The 18,802-nt window shown below is 45.3% G+C and overlaps 1 protein-coding gene across 2 annotated transcripts; it reads right to left on the minus strand.

Moving 5' to 3' along the window:
- Positions 1-3,093: 3,093 nt before the first annotated feature.
- On the minus strand, positions 3,094-18,802 carry TMEM202 (transmembrane protein 202). Of its 2 annotated transcripts, XR_824463.1 has the most exons (6): positions 18,700-18,802; positions 18,208-18,460; positions 17,824-18,123; positions 4,815-4,964; positions 4,128-4,259; positions 3,094-3,425 (listed from the first exon to the last, which is right to left on the minus strand). XR_824463.1 is itself a non-coding variant. In XM_010831388.1 (5 exons), exons 1-5 carry the CDS (start codon positions 18,778-18,780, stop codon positions 3,244-3,246), a joined length of 798 nt encoding a protein of 265 aa, XP_010829690.1. In that variant the 3' UTR covers positions 3,094-3,243. The 2 variants fall into 2 exon arrangements, 1 of the variants encoding a protein (XP_010829690.1); XM_010831388.1 differs by lacking the exon at positions 17,824-18,123 and having other exon boundaries at positions 18,700-18,780.

The following is an 18,802-nucleotide window of genomic DNA, read 5'->3' on the forward strand; positions in this document are numbered from 1 at the left end:
TACCTCTTTGGATCTGTAGTTCCAAATACAGTGCAGCCCCGATTTTCTTTTCTTAAAATATCTTTAAAATTAATTTCTTCATTTTTGGCTGCATTAGGCCTTTGTTGTTTTGCATGGGCTGGGTTTTCTCCAGTTGCTCCAGTTACTCTCTAGTTGTGATGCATGGGCTTCTCATTGTAGTGGTTTCTGCTGTTGTGGAGCACAGGCTCTGGGGTACACGGCTTGGTAGTTGAGGCTGGCAGGCTCGAGAGCGTGGGCTTGTAGAGCACAGGTTCAGTAACTGTGGTGCAGGGGCTTAGTTGCTCTGCGGCATGTGGGATCTTCCTGGACCAGGGATTGAACCCATGACCCCTGCATTGGCAGGCAGATTCTTTTTTTTTTTTTCTTTTTTTGTTGTCCTAGAGCTCATGGATGCTCTGGTCAATTTTTCTTTTTCTTTTTTTTTTGGCAGGCAGATTCTTATCCACTGCGCCACTAGGGAAGTCCTCAGCTTCTTTTAAGTCCCTAGTTTGAACTAGAGCTGGGAATTTGGCTCTAGTCCATATCTTGAGAAGCAGTTTACTCCTTTTCACTCCACAGGAACTGTCTTCCTGTTCACCTCTGCCAAACTTTTGGACTTTGAGCCCAATAAGTCTTTGGCTTAACTCAATAACAGCATGGGGTTTTGTTATTTTTCTGTTTTTTGAAAATGTTTGTCTTGTTTTGACCTAGCTATACGTGTGTGTTTCCCCCTCCCCTCTCTCGTTCTCCCTTCACCTGTCATGTAATGTATCTGGAGCAGAGGGGATGTAGCAAAGGGTCATTAATGAGCCATTCCCCCCACTTTTTTTTTTTTTTTTTAGTAATTTTTGGCTGCACCACGTCTTAGCTGTGCCAAGTGGGATCTTTGAACTTCTTTGTGTCATGTGAGTCCTTTAGTTGTGGCATGTGGGATCTACGTCCCTGACCAGGGATTGAACCCAGGCCCTCTGAGTCTTAGTCACTGGACCATAAGGAAAGTACCCCCCATGAGCTATCTAATTGGAGGTCTATTTAAGCTTTTTAAAGGGATTCTCTGCAAGCAAAGAAAGAGAGTAAGAAGAAAATAGAGCATTCAGTTTCTTCTTATTTATTTGGCTGAGTCAGGTCTTAGTTGTGGCACACAGGATCTATCATTGTGGTGCACCATTTTCTCCAGCACACAGGCTAAGTTGCCCCATGGCATGTGGTACCTTGGTGCCTTGACCAGGGATGGTACCTGTGTTGCCTGCATTGGAAGGCATATTCTTAACCACTGAATCATCAGAAAAATCCCGTAACCACTGAATCATCAGAAAAATCCCAAGCATTCAGTTTCTAAAGGAGCGATTAAGGGCTCTCTATGCTTAAAGATCGTTCTCTAATAGCAAGGTAGAAAACTTAGCTACTATCCTCTGGTAATAACCAGGGCCTTGATGCTTACTTTCTGAAGAACTAGCATCCTTCCTTCTCATTCACACATGCTTCCTCCTTCTCACCGCAGTTAAAACTTCCATTCCCTGACGAGTCACCAGTACTCAACTCCTTAGTCATATAATTACAGTCTTCAAACCAAATCATACAATAAATAAAACTTCTGAACCCACTAAGTTCTGAATTGGTCAACTTGTAGGGTATACTTAGCGTGAGTGGTGACAAGAGGAGGGGAAGCTGGACTTGAACTCCATATCTAACAACCAGACAAAGGCCCGGGAACAGCCTGAAGAGCCTCTGAAATGAGGCCCGTTGAAGCAGGGGGACACTAGACTCTGCCCTAACTAAGATCGCCAACATGGAGAGAAGGGTTTTCTGAGGCAGGGTCAAAATGGGGTGTGTCTATATTCATGCGTTTGTGTGTGTCTCTGTGGGTGGGTATACACAGGCCTGTGCTGCTTAACTCCGACCTTTAAGAATAAAAGCAGAAGTATTAACCTAACAGTCTTCCAGTTACCATCTGGAAATGATTGGTAATTACTGATGGGGGTGGCCAGGATTATTAGAGCTGTCATGTTTGTTTTATACAATGATTATCAATGAATCTTTAAAACAAAAGGATCCCAAGGCTTATCTTTACGAGCAGCAAGGGGTGAAACTGGCCACTATTCCATTCTATTGCCAGGCTTGAGGAGAAGAAGGATGGACCTCAACCAATGGAAGCATAGTGGCAGCTACTAAAGGAGTAAAAGACAGGATGAATGTCCCGGGACCTTCTGCGTGGAATCTGGTCTGAGTTTAAAAGGGATCTCTAGCCATCAAAATATTCATGTGATTACCTGAATGCCCCTACCCTTACTTGTCTTACACAGTATATAAAACATGGAGAAAAATTTTAATTTGGTCCACATATATGCTTAGGCTTAAGAAAGTCCTTTAGCCTCATTTGACTTGGAAAGACATAATAGATCCCTAAAGAATCAGAAGGGTCAGAGCCCTATCAAGAATCTGATGGAGTTCACGTTGCTGTATGGCAGAAACTAACACAACATTGTAAAGCAATTATCCTCCAATTAAAAATAAATTTAAAAAGGACAGTATAGCCCTCTTCACAGAAAAGAGCATATAGAATTTCAGAGTAAAAAAAAAAAAAAGGAATTTCAGAGTTTACAGATGTCTGGTTCACATAACCCCCAGCCTAGAAAGAAGCTGTCAGTTTGCTGAATAGACTATAAGGGTTTCAAATTACCATTCCTCATAGAAAGGGGGGGTGTCATAGATTCCCCTAAATCTATCCAGCACTTCTTAACTCCTTGGGGGGTAGGTATTATCTCCATGATATTCATTCCATTTCTGGTAATGATGGCCAATTCAGATTCAATAATAGTGTGCAAATGCCTTCCATCCTGAGTATTCCCAAGGCCACACATGGCAAAGAAAAGTTCAAACAAAATTGGTGACATTTTCCTGCATGCACCATTCTGGTCTGTGAAATCCCTGATTCCCAAGAGAGCTCTGATTCAATGCACTGCCATTTATTGCTAGTTTCTTTGATCTGTGTACCTAAACACTGATGTTTTCTTTTAGCAACTTTTTCTTCTGGGAGTTTTCATTATTTGCTTTATGACTATCATACACATTTTGGATGCAACATACACAAAGGAGATTTTATCAGCTTTAATGCTGTCCCCTTCAGTTATATGGACATGATATTAGGAGAGTTTCCTCAAATTTGCACAATCATTCCCTACTCAGTTAGCTTCTCCCCTGTTTTTAAGTCAAGCAACAGTTGGGTTCTTATCAGTCACAGTTCTATATTTGATGGGTTTGGCTGATCTCACTCGAAGATTCTGTCAGAAGCTCTGACAAGGCATCTTCAACAGGCAGAGTCACTGGACCAAATCCCAGCCTTGACTTTTCTGTAGGAACTGCGGTGATGTCTTGATCCAGAGAAGGAGATCTGGAAGTTATGTAATTGAGGAAGGAGACAATCCCTAGGGGAAGAGAAGAATTTGAGGTGAGTTTCAAGAGACAGATGGTCTTTGGACTTTGAAAATTCTAACTCATTCTTTCAATACTCAGCTCACAAGGGCTCTTTTCAGTGAAGTCAATCCCCTGCCCACCCCCGCCAGCAGGGTTCCTTTACCCTCCTGCACTCCCATTTCATTACTGTACTTCTTCCGTGATGAGGACAAAGCTTGAACCTCCTGCATGCAAATCATAGTTCCTAATTTCTGTATGGTCTTGAGCAAGTTTCTCAACCCATCTGTGCCTCAGCTAATAGAACAGTGAAAATGAAGTCCCTCAGTCATGTCAGACTCTTTGCGACCCCATGGACTGTAGCCTCCCAGGCTCCTCCATCCATGGGATTTTCGGGGCAAGAATACTGGAGTGGGTTGCCATTTCCTTCTCCAGGAGATCTTCCCAGGGATTGAAACCGGGTCTCTGGCTTTGCAGGCAGACGTTTACCGTCTGAGCCACCAGGGAAGCCAGTTAGTAGAACAGGTTACTAATTCTAGATTTTTTTCAGGCTCCAAAATGCATGTTTTATTTACCATATCACACTGCCTCTTGAGGTATGAATGTTTTTAATAGGAACGGTTAGTGCTTCTATTTCTCCTAGATTCCTCCTCCCTTTCGAGAACTGATTTCCCCTTCCATCCTCCTAGCTTAAGGCAGGAAGGGGACTGACTCACCCGCAAACAAGTATATGAAGTCACTCCCCCAATTAACCTGATAGGGCCATAGGAGAGCTGAGTCCACTGTTTCTGAAGTATACAAGTCGACCTGTTCCAGAAACAGGATGAGGCAGAGCAGCAAGCAGGAGGCTAGGACCAGAAGAAAACATGTCACATCTGTCAGTGTCTTTAATTTGCCTTGACTGCTACCCCCAATTCTTCTACTTCCAGACACCACATTATTTGTCATTGTTGTTTAGTTGCTAAGTTGTGTCCAACTTTTTTGCAACCCCATGGACTGTAGCCTGCCAGGTTCCTCTGTCCATGGGATTTCCCAGGCAAGAATCACTGGAGTGGGCTGCCATTTCCTCCTCCAGGGGATCTTCCCCACCCAGGGGTCGAACCCACGTCTTCTGCGTTGCAGGCAGATTCTTTACCACTAAGCCACTGGAGAAGCCCATACCATATTACATAGAAAGGATCAAAGAGATAAAAATCTAACCAAGTTGACTGGCCAAGGTGAGGCCTCTTCCCTGGGTTAAGCTAACGAATGTGTTTCATACAGTAAGACAGGGCAGGTAGCTGGCAACTTGATGGAATGAAAAAGAGAAAAGGAACAAGAAAAAGGGGATAAAAACCCACACAGAGGAAGTTTGTTCCCTCAGCAGTTTTACCACAGTACTACCCTGCCATCTGGGTCTGTACCTGAGATGAAGCTGAGCATGGATACCTTCAGATCCAAGTTACCGGTCACCCTTCCTCTTCTAGGGAGGCAAGAACTGAAGAGCCAGCCAAGGACAACAAGTATGGTGAAGACAGAGATGAGGAAGAAGGCCCTGGAATATTGGAGGTAATCTGCCAAAGAGAAGGAGAGGCTTGGTTAGTCCAGCTGGGAAGCTCTCCTTAAGAAAACCAGACAGAGTCTTAAGAGAAGGGAGTGAAGACTAAAGAGGATGAAACTGAGCTTGCTATGTGGCATCCAGGGCACAAGGTAAGAATCTTTCCCAGCTCTTCTTGATATTCGGAATTTTTTACTATGAAGGCAAAACCTGCACTGTAAAACTAAAGATAATATACAAATAGTTCTGGGTACGTTAACACAGTAACTTAGATGTAGACCAGCTTATAAGAGGTGTGACCAATATTACAACACGTGTGTGAACTTTTTCTTGTTCCTAATTCTAAAAGTAATACATACTCAATATAGCACTGGAGGGACTGCAAAAGTGCCAGGAAGCAGGAAGTATATCAGCCACATTCCCACTACCCACAGACAACCATTGTTAGCATCTTATTTGGTTTCTTTCTGGTATTTTTCTATCCCCTGTACATAGTCGACACGATACTGAATTTAGTGATTTTTTTAAAGAGATGATGCAGTAAGATTTTTCTCAGATCATCTGCTGTGAACATCACATTTAATGGCTACAAGATAGTCTATCATATCAAAATACTTTGCTTAATGATTTTACCATTGTTGGAGTTTGTTTCTATTTATTTTTCTCTTTTAAATGTATCTGGCATGAACAATCAGCCTGTGACTATAAAATGAAGTCACATTTACCTTAACTCCCATATCGTAATGATTTCAAGCCCCCAGTTTACTGGATTGCAGGAATTTAACACCCCACAAATACCTCCTTTTTTTTCTGAGTCTCTCAAGGCCCCACCTCATGTGTGTTTAAGGACAGGTCCACTAAGGTTCTTTTGCTCCAATGCCCTGACCCTGGTGCCATAACACACCTCTTGCTCATCTCTTGGCTCCAGGGTTCTGCTCTCCTTGGTTCTGCCCCTTCAGACTGGGTGTTGGTAAGAAAGAAGAGGGAACATGCCAACCCTTACTGGGTTTTTAAAAAGATTTATTTACTTATTTATTTTATTTTTTGGCTGTGGTGGGTGTTCATGGTTGCACTCAGGCTTTCTCTACTTGTGGCGAGTTGAGTGGGGGCTCTTTGTTGGGGTGTGCAGGTTTCTCATTGTGGTGGCTTCTCCTGCTGCAGAGCACAGGCTCTAGGTGAGTGGGCTTTAGAAGTTGCAGCACATGGGCTCAGTAGTTGCAGCTCGCGGGCTTTGTTGCTCCTCAGCACGAGATTGTCCTAAACCAGGGATGGATTGAACCTGTGTCTCTTGCATTGCAAGGCTGATTCTTAACCACTGGACCACCAAGGAAGCCCCGCCAACCCTTACTTTTTGCTGCTGCTGCTAAGTCTCTTCAGTCGTGTCCGACTCTGTGCGACCCCATAAACGGCAGCCCACCAGGCTCCGCCATCCCTGGGATTCTCCAGGCAAGAACACTGGGGTGGGTTGCCATTTCCTTCTCCAATGCATGAAAGTGAAAAGTGAAAGTGAAGTCACTCAGTCGTGTCCAACTCGTTGTGACCCCATGGACTACAGCCTACCAGGCTCCTCCGTCCATGGGATTTTCCAGGCAAGAGTACTGGAGTGGGGTGCCATTGCCTTCTCCCTAACATGAAATAGATCCTTCACTTGACTTCCCCAGCAATACAGAACAATTCTTTTGTATTTTATTTTCCCCAGTTTTACAGAAGAATTAAGAAATGGAGTAACTTACAAGTAGATATATCTTTACTCAGGTACCACAGATCTACCAATATCTTCAATTTCTTCATAGGGCGCTTCCTTGTCTAGCTTATTTTCTGTCTCAATGTAACAAGGGCCAGCTCATCCCTACCAGGAAAAGTTCTCTAAGCACTTTTATGCCTAAAAAGCCAAATCCAGCTTCCAAGTAACCTTAGAGAGAAGACTACCAAGCTTATCCTAGTCCACAAACTGCCTCTTAAGTTTTATTTTGTTGTCTAGAACATACCACTGGCTAACAAAAATCAATAACAGTAATTTACATTAAGAGAAACCACCCTCCTACCCACTCCAATATTCTTGAGCTTCCCTTGCAGCTCAGCTGGTAAAGAATCCACCTGCAATGTGGGAGACCTGGGTTCGATCCCTGGGTTGGGAAGGTCCCCTGGAGAAGGGAAAGGCTACCACTGCATTATTCTGGCCTGGAGAATACCAAAGCGGTCGCAAAGAGTCAGACAAGACTGAGCAACTTTCACTTTCACTTACTTTTTCACCCTCCTACCCACAGAGGTCAGGTGGTACATGGCCTCAACAAGTTAGCTATATTAAAACATGAAAACCCAAGGGCAGCACGTTTTCTGAAAACTAGGTCATTCAGAATTAGCCAGTTAGGGGTTTCCCTGGTGGCTCAGTGGTAAAGAATCCACCTACCAATGCAAGGGACGTGGGTTCAATCCCTGATCCGGCATGATCCCACATGCCTGGAGGCAGCTAAGCCGCTGCTCCACAACTATTGAGCCAGTGCTCTAGAGCCCTAGAGCTATAACTACTGAGCCCCTGTGTCACAACTAGTGAAACCCAAGAGCCCTAGAGCCCGCGCTCTGCGATAAGAAGCCACCACAAAGAGAAGTCCATGCACCTCAACTAGAGTGTAGCCTCCACTCACCACAACTAGAGAAAAACCCATGCAGCAGCAAAGACCTACACAGCCAAAAATAAATAAATAAAATTATATACAGAACTAGCCAGCTAGAGCCATCAGCTAGATTGAGCTGCATGAAGCCCAGTGTGATAAGCATCTTTTGCAGTATTAAGCCTGCAGTCTTCCATGGGCCCTTACAGCCCTTTTCTCAAGCCCTGGACCCTTGTTTACAACTCCTTTGACTTTCTTTGGTAGGACCAAAGAAAGGTACCAGTTTAATTTCTGTGCTTGGATATCTGGATTTGGAACTGATTGATGCTACTTTCCTCTTTTGCTTGCGTGAACCAAAAAGATATAAAGCTAGCCCCCTTTCCAGGCACTTATATACTAATAAACAGGAAAAACTGAGCTGTAGAGATAAAGCATAAACAAAGTGAAGTGACAAAGGAGTTCAGGAGAGACTGAATGACTAGTTGGCTTGATTTTCTTTGCCTGAGGTCACAGTCTCCTCTGGAATCCCCTGAGGTCCAGAAAACTTCCTGCCTTTGGGAGTTATGAGATTCTTCTGAATCTCTATGGAGACGTTCGCTCTTTAGCTTACGCTGGTTCACATGAGTTCCGATACTTAAAACACAAAAGAGGACTAAGATATCCAGTCCAACTCCTGTCTAAGATGTTACAGTCTAGTCTTTCTTCTACCACGAGGGGAAGACTACTTTCACGTTCTTCTTAACCATCTTTTCAGTCTCAGTTTCTCATTGCCTGAAAACTCCATAAACAAGATCACTCACAACTCCATGAGAACAACTAAAGATTTGCAGCATATCTGCAGCATCGTATAGTCTAAACCCTTAGAGGAACCATGTCTACCAGTCATAATGATATGCAACAAATTATCTAATCAAACTAAGCACTTAGCTTCAGAGTCTAAAACAGCTGCATTTGGCTAACTTCATAGTTTTTTCTAAAATTCATGTAACAAAACAAAGGTCTGAAAGCTGAATTCAAGCCTCTACATCCTGTAAGAAGAAATCATATTTTAGCTTTTAAACAACAATTTTTAAACATGAAATTATTTATTTTTGGCTGCACTAGGTCTACATTGTGCCAAACAGGGGCTATTCTTCACTGTGGCGTGTGGGCTTCTCAACGTGGTGGCTTCTCTTATTGCAGAGCTTCGGCTCTAGGGTGTATGGACTTCAGTAGTCATGGCTTGCAGGCTCCAGAGCACAGTCTCAGTAATTGTGGCACACAGGCTTAGTTGTTCCATGGCCTGTGGGATCTTCCAGGACCAGAGATCGAACCCACATCTCCTGCATTGGCTGCTTACTCTTCACCAATAAGCCACCAAGGAAGCCCTAAGCAACAGTTTATATGGCAGCTTACCTATTAATGTTTCAAAAACTTTAGAACCTGTTACAAAAGTCCCTACTTGTACATGACAGTAAGAAATCTTGGTCCAGAGAGGAGCGCCCTAGATAGAAGGAACACCCATGGGGGTCACCTGTACCCAAACATTTCTAAGCTTTCTTTAAGGACATGCATTGATGTGGACTTAGGCTGCAGGAATAGCAAAACAAGCCTCCCAGTTAAGGAAGACAATGAAGCTAATATCCTGGAAGAGACATCATTTTCAATTTGGCAGAGAAGAAGTCCAAATCATTTGAAAAACTTGATAAGATCCTTGCTGGTACTCTTAGTATCATCCTAGTCAGTGATTCTGCCCTTCAGAGCCCCACCAGGTAGCATGCAAAAGCTGCCAGGACAGGAGGGGGCACTGGCCGACAAGAGAGAAGTAGCATTTCTCAGTGGACTGAGAAACCATGTGGCAGTTTGTAATTGATGGGCAAGATCCCCTTCCATTATTAGGAAAGTAAAACTTTGCCCAAGAGTTTCTGGCAAGTGAGAGGTGTCAGGCTGGAAGCCACCCCACTCTTGTGAACAAATAAGCTTGGTTCACGTGAGATGCTCATTTCTTTTAAGGCTGCTGACACCCCAGAAGGAAGCAGTGGGGAAGAAAAGACAACATGAGATGAAAGAGCATCCTGGTCTTGCCTTCTGAGAGGGCCCACACTCTGTCTGTGGAGTGTGTTTCTCTCTAAATAAATCCTCTTCTTACCTATCACTTTGTCTTTCCCTGAATTCTTTCTGTGATGAGATATCAAGAACCCAAGCTTCAGGCTTCCCTGGTGGTCTAGTGACTAAGAACCGCCTTGCAATGCAGGGGAAACTGGTTCGATTCCTGGTCTGGGAAGATCCCACATGCTGAGGGGCAACTAGGCTGCCTAGGCCACAACTACCGAGCTTTCACTCTGGAGCCTACATATAGCAACTACTGAAGCCCTGAGTGCCCTAGGCCCTTGCTCCACAACACAGAAAGCCACCACAATGAGAAGCCCACATGAAGAGTAGCCCCTGCTCTTTGCAACTATAGAAAGTCCACGCACAGCAACAAGTACCCAGTGCAGCCAAAAAACAAACAAAAAAAGAACCTGAGCTTCATTAAGTCCTGAAACTAGGAACTAAGGCCCCCACCCACATAAAGGATGGTGACTTCAGCCTGAGCACAAGGTTCCTAAAACAGCCCCCTGTTACCTCACCACCAACCAATCAGAAAAAAAGTCTGCACACAGTGGAAGATAATGAAGACTCTGATCTCCTTCCCAAATGATTCTCCCTTTAGAAACATTCAGAGATATAAAATATATAAATTATATGCACAGTCACCTCTGACTCTTTGCAACCCCATAAACTATAGCCCATCAGGCTCCTCTGTTGATGGGATTCTCCAGGCCAGAATACTGGAGTGGGTAGCCATACCCTTCTCCAGGGAATCGTCCCGATCCAGGGATCAAACCCATGTCTCCTGCCTTGCAGGTGGATTCTTTACCATCTGAGAAGCTTTCATGGTGGAGCAGAATCTTCAGAGCTGGTGTCTGGACACAAGCCCACCTTTTCCCTGGGTTGCTGGGTTCCGCAATAAAGCAAACCTTCTTTTCCCAACAACAACAACAAAAGAAGAAGAAGAAAGAGCAGAGTAGAGAAGTCATCTGGTAATGAAATGTTCCAAGAGGGCTCCCCTCACTTCACTCTAGTTCCTTCAGCAAAAATCAAAAATCAAAGCCAGGGTAGCAGTGCTCCGAAGAGATTTAGCCCCTTTTAACTCTGAAGGAGCCAGATTGAGTGGATGGAGATGGGAAGTAGTAGACATTGACTTTGAGGATGAGGAAGGTGCTGCTGGAGACAAGCGAAGGAATCAGCCCACTTATTTAGCCAAATTTAAACCTCCAAGCTGCTGCCATTGTGCCTTCATTCCAGGAGCTTAAGATCAAAACTCCCCCAGGTTCATAGGAAGTGCCCAAAGGAGGTGGTTTTGGAATACAAGAGATTCTGGATGGATACCTAGCACTCTGGAGAGGAAGTTCTGCAAAGAGGAACCTTCTTTGCATTTAGATTCACTCGTACTTGGTTGGTACACCAGAATCAAACATCCCTACACAGCTTGTGGGTGTTTATTGTGTGATGGTTCCCAGAGTCCTGGCTCTGGACTAAAGACTCAGGCTTTCTTCTCTACCCTCTGCAAAACAGTTCAAGTTCCTCTCACTGGCAACACACATTCCATTTCTTTACATTATGGTCTGATCTCACTTATGTTATATAGGAAACTAGCAGAAAGGTCTGTTGCATGCTGAGACCTAACAGTAGAAATGAAGGATTGCATCTTTTACTCCCATTCTTTCTTCATCCCATCACCAATACAGCACAGAGGTTATCAGTTATCTAGAACCAGGGGAAGAAAGAGGTAGAACAACTGCCTGCAGTAAGTCTAGGACGAACAGGAACACACACGTTTTTGAGCCCATCTGAGATAGCCCCAGTGAAAGTCTCAGAGATGACTGGGGACACCATGGGAGAGGTGGCTAAATTTTTGCAGTCCAGTAGGTAAAAGTTTGTAGTTCTTGAACTTGGGCAATAAGAGCTGATAGTGTCCACATGGGGTCTCACTGATAAAATGGCTCATAATGTCGACCTCGCAAACAAAGAATAAATCACAGTGACCCTTGAGACTGACCAAATTCCCCAAATGGCATCCTGTTATCTCACTGGCGTCTATCTTCTCAAAGCTGCAAGACCACCAGATTCCAGACCTCCAACTATGTGACCATCACTTCAGAGAATTTTTCGGTGGTGGGGTATAAGAAGGACTCCGTCAGAAAGCTGGTTCTCCTTAAGGGCCAGTTACTGTCTCTTTTCCCTCTAATAAATTTCCCTTTTCTTGCCTGACTGCCTGGCTGGCTCTCTTTTTCTCTGCACTCGGCTTACGTTCTGGTGCCGAAACCCGGGAGGGAAGATCCACCACAACTGGGTGGGCTCCTCTCACAAGCCCACCTTCGGTGGTCCCCTGCCTTAGACCTGGCCGAGAAACTGAGATGAGGTCCGGGACGGGACTTTCCACTTGTCTTGCTGGACTGACATCCACACACTGGCCCACATTTCATCCATCGGTTCCAAGGGTGAGTGAAATCCCATTCTCTTGGATCCTCTCTCTCTCTCTCTCTTGCTTCATTTCCAAGTCCTAGCACTAGGCACTTAGGCGGGAGGATCCCCACGGCCCTCGGGCCCTTGGCCTTGTGCCCCATCTGACTTTGAAATAGCAGACTATTTCAAAGCAGACCATTATTACTCTCTGAGAAAATCCTGAGAACGGGGATGCCTCTTCTCTCGGATCTTTCTCCTCGCTTTCTCTCGCCCTTGTCTAACCTCCCTATTGGAGAAGGCAATGGCACCCCACTCCAGTACTCTTGCCTGGAAAATCCCATGGGTGGAGGAGCCTGATAGGCTGCAGTCCATGGGATCACTAAGAGTTAGACACGACTGAGCGACTTCACTTTCACTTTCATGCATTGGAGAAGGAAATGGCAACCCACCCCAGTGTTCTTGCCTGGAGAATCCCAGGGACGGGGGAGCCTGGTGGGCTGCTATCTGTGGGGTTGCACAGAGTCGGACACGACTGAAGCAACTTAGGAGCAGCAGTAGCAGCTAACCTCCCTATTCGGCTGCAAATGGAAATTCTCAATCCCTGCCCTCAAAATCTATTTCTCTAGGATGCCTTCTCCGAAACCTAAAAGCTTTGGGCTTCCAAGGGGAGATCAGACCAAAAAGACTTATTTCCTATTCTAACACTGTCTGGCCACAATACAGACTTGATAACACGTCCCAGTGGCCAGAAAAGGGAACTCTCGAGTATAATCCTCTACAGGACTTTGGTAACTTCTGCCGCCACAATGGTTAAGTGGTTAGAAATCCCTTACGTTCAGGCTTTCTTTGCTCTTCGCTCTCGACCCCCTTTTGTGAATCCTGTTCTACTTCTCAAATGCTCTTAGCCCACTCTGGGCCACATCCTCCTAATACAATGTTTCCTGATCCCTGTTCAGACTTTGCTTCTTCTTCCTTCGACCCTCCTGACCACAGCCCACCCCCTAGTGCTCCTGATCCCCTTGCAGCTGCTCCAGGTCCAGTTCCACAACCTCTACCTTACGAACCCTCCTACCTTCCTCCTTCTCAAGCGCAGGCCTCCAGCTCCCAACCCCCCTCCCCAGCCTGTGCCAGAGATACACGGGGACCTCAGCCCCACCCTCTACCCTGAGAGTCCCAAGGCTTTACCCCGACCTCCCTAGATGCCCTCCGTGTACCCAGTCCTGAACAACTTTAAAACAGGAAACTTCACCACAGGACCCCACTCCTTCCTTTGCTCCACTCCTCCCTTTATGGGAAGTAGCTGGAGCAGAAGGCATTGTTGGGGTTCATATCCCATTCTCCCTCACTGATCTATCTCAGATTGAAAAGAGTCTTGGCCCCTTCTCCTCAGATCCTGATAATTGTCTAAAAGAATTCAAGTATCTTACCCAGTCTTGTGACTTAACCTGGCATGATGTTTACATCATCCTTTCACCCACTCTTCTCCCAGAAGAGAAGGAAGGAGTATGGCAAGCCTCTCAGGCGCATGCTGATGAGATACACAGGACAGACTAAGCCTGTAGGGGCCACAGCTTCCCTGCCCCAGAGATGATCCCAACTGGGATTATCAGGCAGGGAGATCTGGAGGAGCAGCCCATAATCTTATGATTGCTTGCCTCATTGTGTGCCTTCAAAAGGCAGGGCATAAAGTCGTCAACTTTGATTAAGCTCCGGGAAATAACTCAAAGACTAGAAGAAAACCCGGCACAATTTCTAGCCATGTTAATGGAAGCGCTACAAAAATATACAAAATTAGACCCATTTTATCTCCCAGTCGTCTCCAGATATCCGAAAGAAACCAAAAAAGGCAGAAGGCGGCCCTCAAACCCCTCAACGAGACCTTTTAAATTTAGCCTTTAAGATTTTCAATAACTGGGAAGAACAGGCAAAGCCAGAGAAGGCCCAATGAGATCAGGCCAAATACCACCTTTTAGCCACTGCCCTACATGGTTTCCAAGCCTCCATCAACCAGCAAAGAAAGGAAGCCACCTGGGCCCTGCTTCAAACGCGGCAAAGAAAGACACCGGGCGTGTTCATGGCTAAAGCCAAGGCTTCCTCCAGGTCCACGTCCCAGCTGTGGCATAAAGGGACATTGGAAGGTCGACTGCCCAAATCCCTCTCCAGGGATCCGGACATCCACTCCTGGTCCTGAGCAGGAGTCCTCCAACCCAGCTCTGCCCAGCCTCCTCGGACTCACCGCTGAAGACTGAAGGTGGCCAGGGCCCCAGACCCCAACTCTCATCACCTCTATGGAGCCCAGTGCAACTCTTACAGTGGCAGGATCGCCTACAAGCCCTCACCAACCGAACTATCCACAAACTGGAGAACTGCATGCAAACTTCTAACTCACTCAGATTATCAAAAACATTGACCTCACACAAATCTCCTTGACCCACATTCCAGCCTTTTCTTATCTCACCCCCACAATGCCCCTGTCCTACAGGAAGCAGTTACAGAAGATTGACCTTCGGCCCTTATCCTAAGTCAAAAAGTTTGGAATGATAGGGTCCACATGGGGTTTCACTGATAAGATGGCTCATAATGTCGACCTCGCAAACAAAGAATAAATCACAGTGATCCTTGAGATTGACCAAATTCCCCAAATGGCATCCTGTTATCTCACTGGCGCCTATCTTCTCAAAGCTGCAAGACCACCAGATTCCAGACCTCCAGCTACGTGACCATCCCTTCAGAGAATTTTTCATCGGTGGGGTATAAGAAGGCCGCCGTCAGACAGGGAGGCCGCTCGTTCTCCTTAAGGGCCAGTCACCCTCTCTTTTCCCTCTAATAAATTTCCCTTTTCTTGCCTGACTGCCTGGCTCACTCTCTTTTTCTCTGCACTTGCCTTACAATAGCATGTTATTATTACAGGCTGATGAATCCTAGACATACTGATAACATTTGGGGCATTCCTAACGAAATCTGTATTGCAGATTAATTATTGACCCTAGAATTAATACTAGTTAACAGCAGCAGGGCTACGGTCCTTCACAGGGTGGCCCAGGTCCTCAGTATCCTAACTACCCACAGGGACAAGGTCAGCAGTATGGGGGTTACAGACCGGCACAGCCTGGACCCCCACAGCCACCGCAGCAGAGGCCTTATGGGTATGACCAGGTAAGTTCCTTGGCCAGCTGTGTGGCTGCCCCATTGTGTGCTCACTCCTGATTAGCTTAAATATTTTTCAGTTGGCGACTCATTTTCCCCTTCTTTTGTTTATAACATGAGTTAACCAAAAAAAAAGTATTTTCTCTTAAGTCTTTTTCATAAAATGCTAGCACAGTCAATGGCACCCCACTCCAGTACTCTTGCCTGGAAAACCCCATGGACGGAGGAGCCTGGTAGGCTGCAGTCCATGAGTTCGCTAAGAGTCAGACACAACTGAGTGACTTCATTTTCACTTTTCACTTTCATGCATTGGAGAAGGAAATGGAAACCCACTCCAGTGTTCTTCCCTGGAGAATCCCAGGGACGGGGGAGCCTGGTGGGCTGCCATCTATGGGGTCGAATAGGGTCGGACACAACTGAAGTGACTTAGCAACAGCAATAGCAACAACATTGAAATGGGCTTCCTTGGTAGCTCAGCTGATAAAGAATGCACCTGCAATGTGGGAGAACTGGGTTTGACCCCTGGGTTGGGAAGATCCCTTGGAGGAGGGCATGGTATCCCACTCCAGCATTCTTGCCTGGAGAATCCCCACAGACAAAGGAGCCTGATGGGCTACAATCCATGGGGTCACAAAGAGTCGGACACAACTGAGCGACTAAGCACAGCACAGCACAACATTGGAAATAGGGTGGATACTTACAACTGTGTACTTAAAGAACTCAGTTGACATTCTCCAAACAATAGTTGGCCTCATAGGTGAATTCAAGGCTCCAAGAAATAAACTACTGCTTAAGTGACAACATTTCAAGATTCTGATTCATTAAAGATTTAAATAGGGGCTTCCCAGGTGGCTCAGTGGTAAGGAATCTGCCTGCTAATGTAGAGGACACAGATTTGATCCCTGGTCTGGAAACATCCCCCATGCCGTGGAGCAACCAAGCCCATGCATCACTAGTACTGAACCTGAGCTCTATAGCAGGGGAGCTGCCACTACTGAGCCCACGTGCAGCACCTACTGAAGCCCACATGCCCTGGAGCCCATTCTCTGCAATAAGAGAAGCCACTGCAATGAGAAGCCCACTCACCGCAACCAGAGAGAAGTCCACATGGTAACGAAGACCCAGTACAGCCAAAAATAAACAAAATTATTTAAAAATTTTAAATAATAATCTCAAAGCCTGAGGTTTAGCCTGGGTACCCAGTAACATAAGTACAATTGCAGCTTAATGTTTATGCCTATATCTATTTTATTTTTATTTTATGCACCATGAGACATGCAGGATCTTTAGTTCCCCTGACCAAGGACTGAACCAGTACCCCCTGCAGTGGAAGCAGAGTCTTAACCAATGGACCACCAGGGAAGTCACTATGCCTCTATCTCTTACTCCATTTCTCTAGAAATGAAGTTAGTGAGCGTAAATCTCTGGATGCACTTATTATATTGCTTTGGTTGTTCCTCATGGTGTGGGAGTGTGCAGCATTGTGCACGGATATTACCATTTACACATCTCTGTTAATATCATGGCTCAACATCCTATCTCATTGTTCATTTGATTCGCTGTTCTTTAATGATGGATTGAGGTTAAAGTAATTTTTTCTATGTTTGTTAGACATCTGCAGTGTCTGTTTTGTAAATTGTTTCCAAAAAATTTATTTATGTAGGTATTTTATTTATTATAATAAAAACTTGTATATCATCTAATATATATTAAGGCCATTAACCTTCTTTCATATTTGTTACAATTATTTTCTCTAGTTTTTAGTTTTAGTTGAAGATGCAGTTGAATTGTCTGCTTGCCTTTCATTTTAGTTCCTTCTGAAGATCTCATTTTAGGATCCTACCCCTTAGTTCCAGATACTAAATATGTGTGCATGGATGCTAAGTTGCTTCAGTTATGTCTCTTTGCGACCCTATGGACTGTAGCCCACCAACACTCCTCTGTCCATGGGATTCTCCAGTCAAGAATACCGGGGTTGCTATGCCCTCCTCCAGGGATGGAACCCCTATGTCTTATGCCTCTTGCATTGGCAGGTAGGTTCTTTACCACTAGAGCTACCTGGGAAACCCATACTAAATAGGAGTCCATGCCAAACAGGTGATACTCCACTTCAGGGTTGGATAGATGCCCCCTCCCCCCAGATCTTGGATTCCTGTTCATCTTCAGAGAAATAAACACTTTACTTGGTATGCTTTCTTTCACAGTACCTGTTTCTTTTGTATAAATGTATCTCTTGGTGGATGTCGGGGAAACTGTATAGTACAGTTTTAGCTTTCCTCTAAGTCTTAGTTCTGGTTGAAAAACTTCATGCATATGGTATCTTCTAGCCCTAGAAATTTATTTTTAATATATTTATTTTGGGGGCTGTGCCAGGTCTTAGTTGTGGCATGTGGGATCTTGTAGCCTGACCAGGGATTGAACCTGGGCCCCCTGCATTGGGACTGTTAGCTACTGCACCACTAGGGAAGTTCCCCTAGAAATTTATTTTTTAATATTATGTGTTGCATCTTCAGATTTACTTAAATTCACACAAATTTGACAATTTATTCTCTAAATACCTGGCATTTGTTATACTACATATCTGACACGCATTCAACTTCTCTTCTACAGTTAGCAGAACGAACTGACCTTGAAAGTTAAAACTGACGGAGGCTGAGACGCTTTGCTGTATCTTCCAGTTATGATCCAGCACTCCCATTTCTGCAAACCACATTAGACTAACAATCTCACTGCATCACAAGAACAGCTCATAAATGACAAACAAGTTCTTCACAGAGAGGAAAAGGCTATCAGCTCATAATTTGGAAGAGGAAATGACCTGAGGTATGAAGGAGAAAGGGTACACTGAGGATATCAGAGAAAAGGACGTCCATGTTCACAGTCCGGCTGAGATCCCTTCTGGACTCAGAGAGGTGAAGGTCAAAAGATCTTGGAGGAAAAAAGATGAAGAGCCAATGTGGCAGAAAATTCTGGAACTGTGGGGCCTGCAGCATTCAATTCAGTGACACTCACAGGGTGGCTTGGGTGTGTGGCTCCAGCACAGCTCATGGTTGCATGGGATCCAGAGTCCTGCGTAGAGCTCAAGGCCATCATTGATCACCAGGAACTGCACCCAGTTCAGTGGGGACATGCAGATCAGCACTAGGAGGCTAAAGCCACAGAGGCTGCCACAGAACATTCGGATGTAGGTGTGTGTCTGATCCACATGCTGCTGTCGCCTCTGGGGTGGCATCAAGGCACTCGGATGTTGGGTGGGGAGGGTAGGCTACAAGGGCGAGGGATAGGGAGATATTGCCTACCCAAGAAGATAACCCTTACTCCCCGGGGTCTCCTGCTCTTCTCTACCTCAAGTACCCCCACATGTGAGCCTAGGACATCTCTCCCTACCCCTTCCATAAAAAACGGTCAGGGTCATCTTTTACCTATCTTTAGGACACTCTGTCTAGACCCACCTCTAAACAAGTCCTCTTCTTCCCATTGAACTACAACTAGGCATCTCCTCACCCTTCGGTATCTCCGGTCCCCCTTGACTTTGGGAACCTCGGGATAGTAGAAGGTGAAGACTGTTTGCTCCTCCCTCTCCATCTTGGCAGCCAGTTCACTTTCT

Source organism: Bison bison, unplaced genomic scaffold (genome assembly GCF_000754665.1).
Source record: "Bison bison bison isolate TAMUID 2011002044 unplaced genomic scaffold, Bison_UMD1.0 scf7180017864526, whole genome shotgun sequence".
In the NCBI taxonomy this organism is placed as follows: Eukaryota; Metazoa; Chordata; class Mammalia; order Artiodactyla; family Bovidae; genus Bison; species Bison bison.

Coding starts and splice junctions, on each gene's coding strand:
- TMEM202 (XM_010831388.1), bottom strand. CDS start 18,780: ATGGAGAGGGAGGAGCAAACAGTCTTCACCTTCTACTATCCCGAGGTT. Junction 18,461..18,699: donor GGGACCGGAGATACCGAAGG/GTGAGGAGATGC, acceptor TCGCCCTTGTAG/CCTACCCTCCCCACCCAACA. Junction 3,426..4,127: donor CTTCATATACTTGTTTGCGG/GTGAGTCAGTCC, acceptor CTCTTCCCCTAG/GGATTGTCTCCTTCCTCAAT.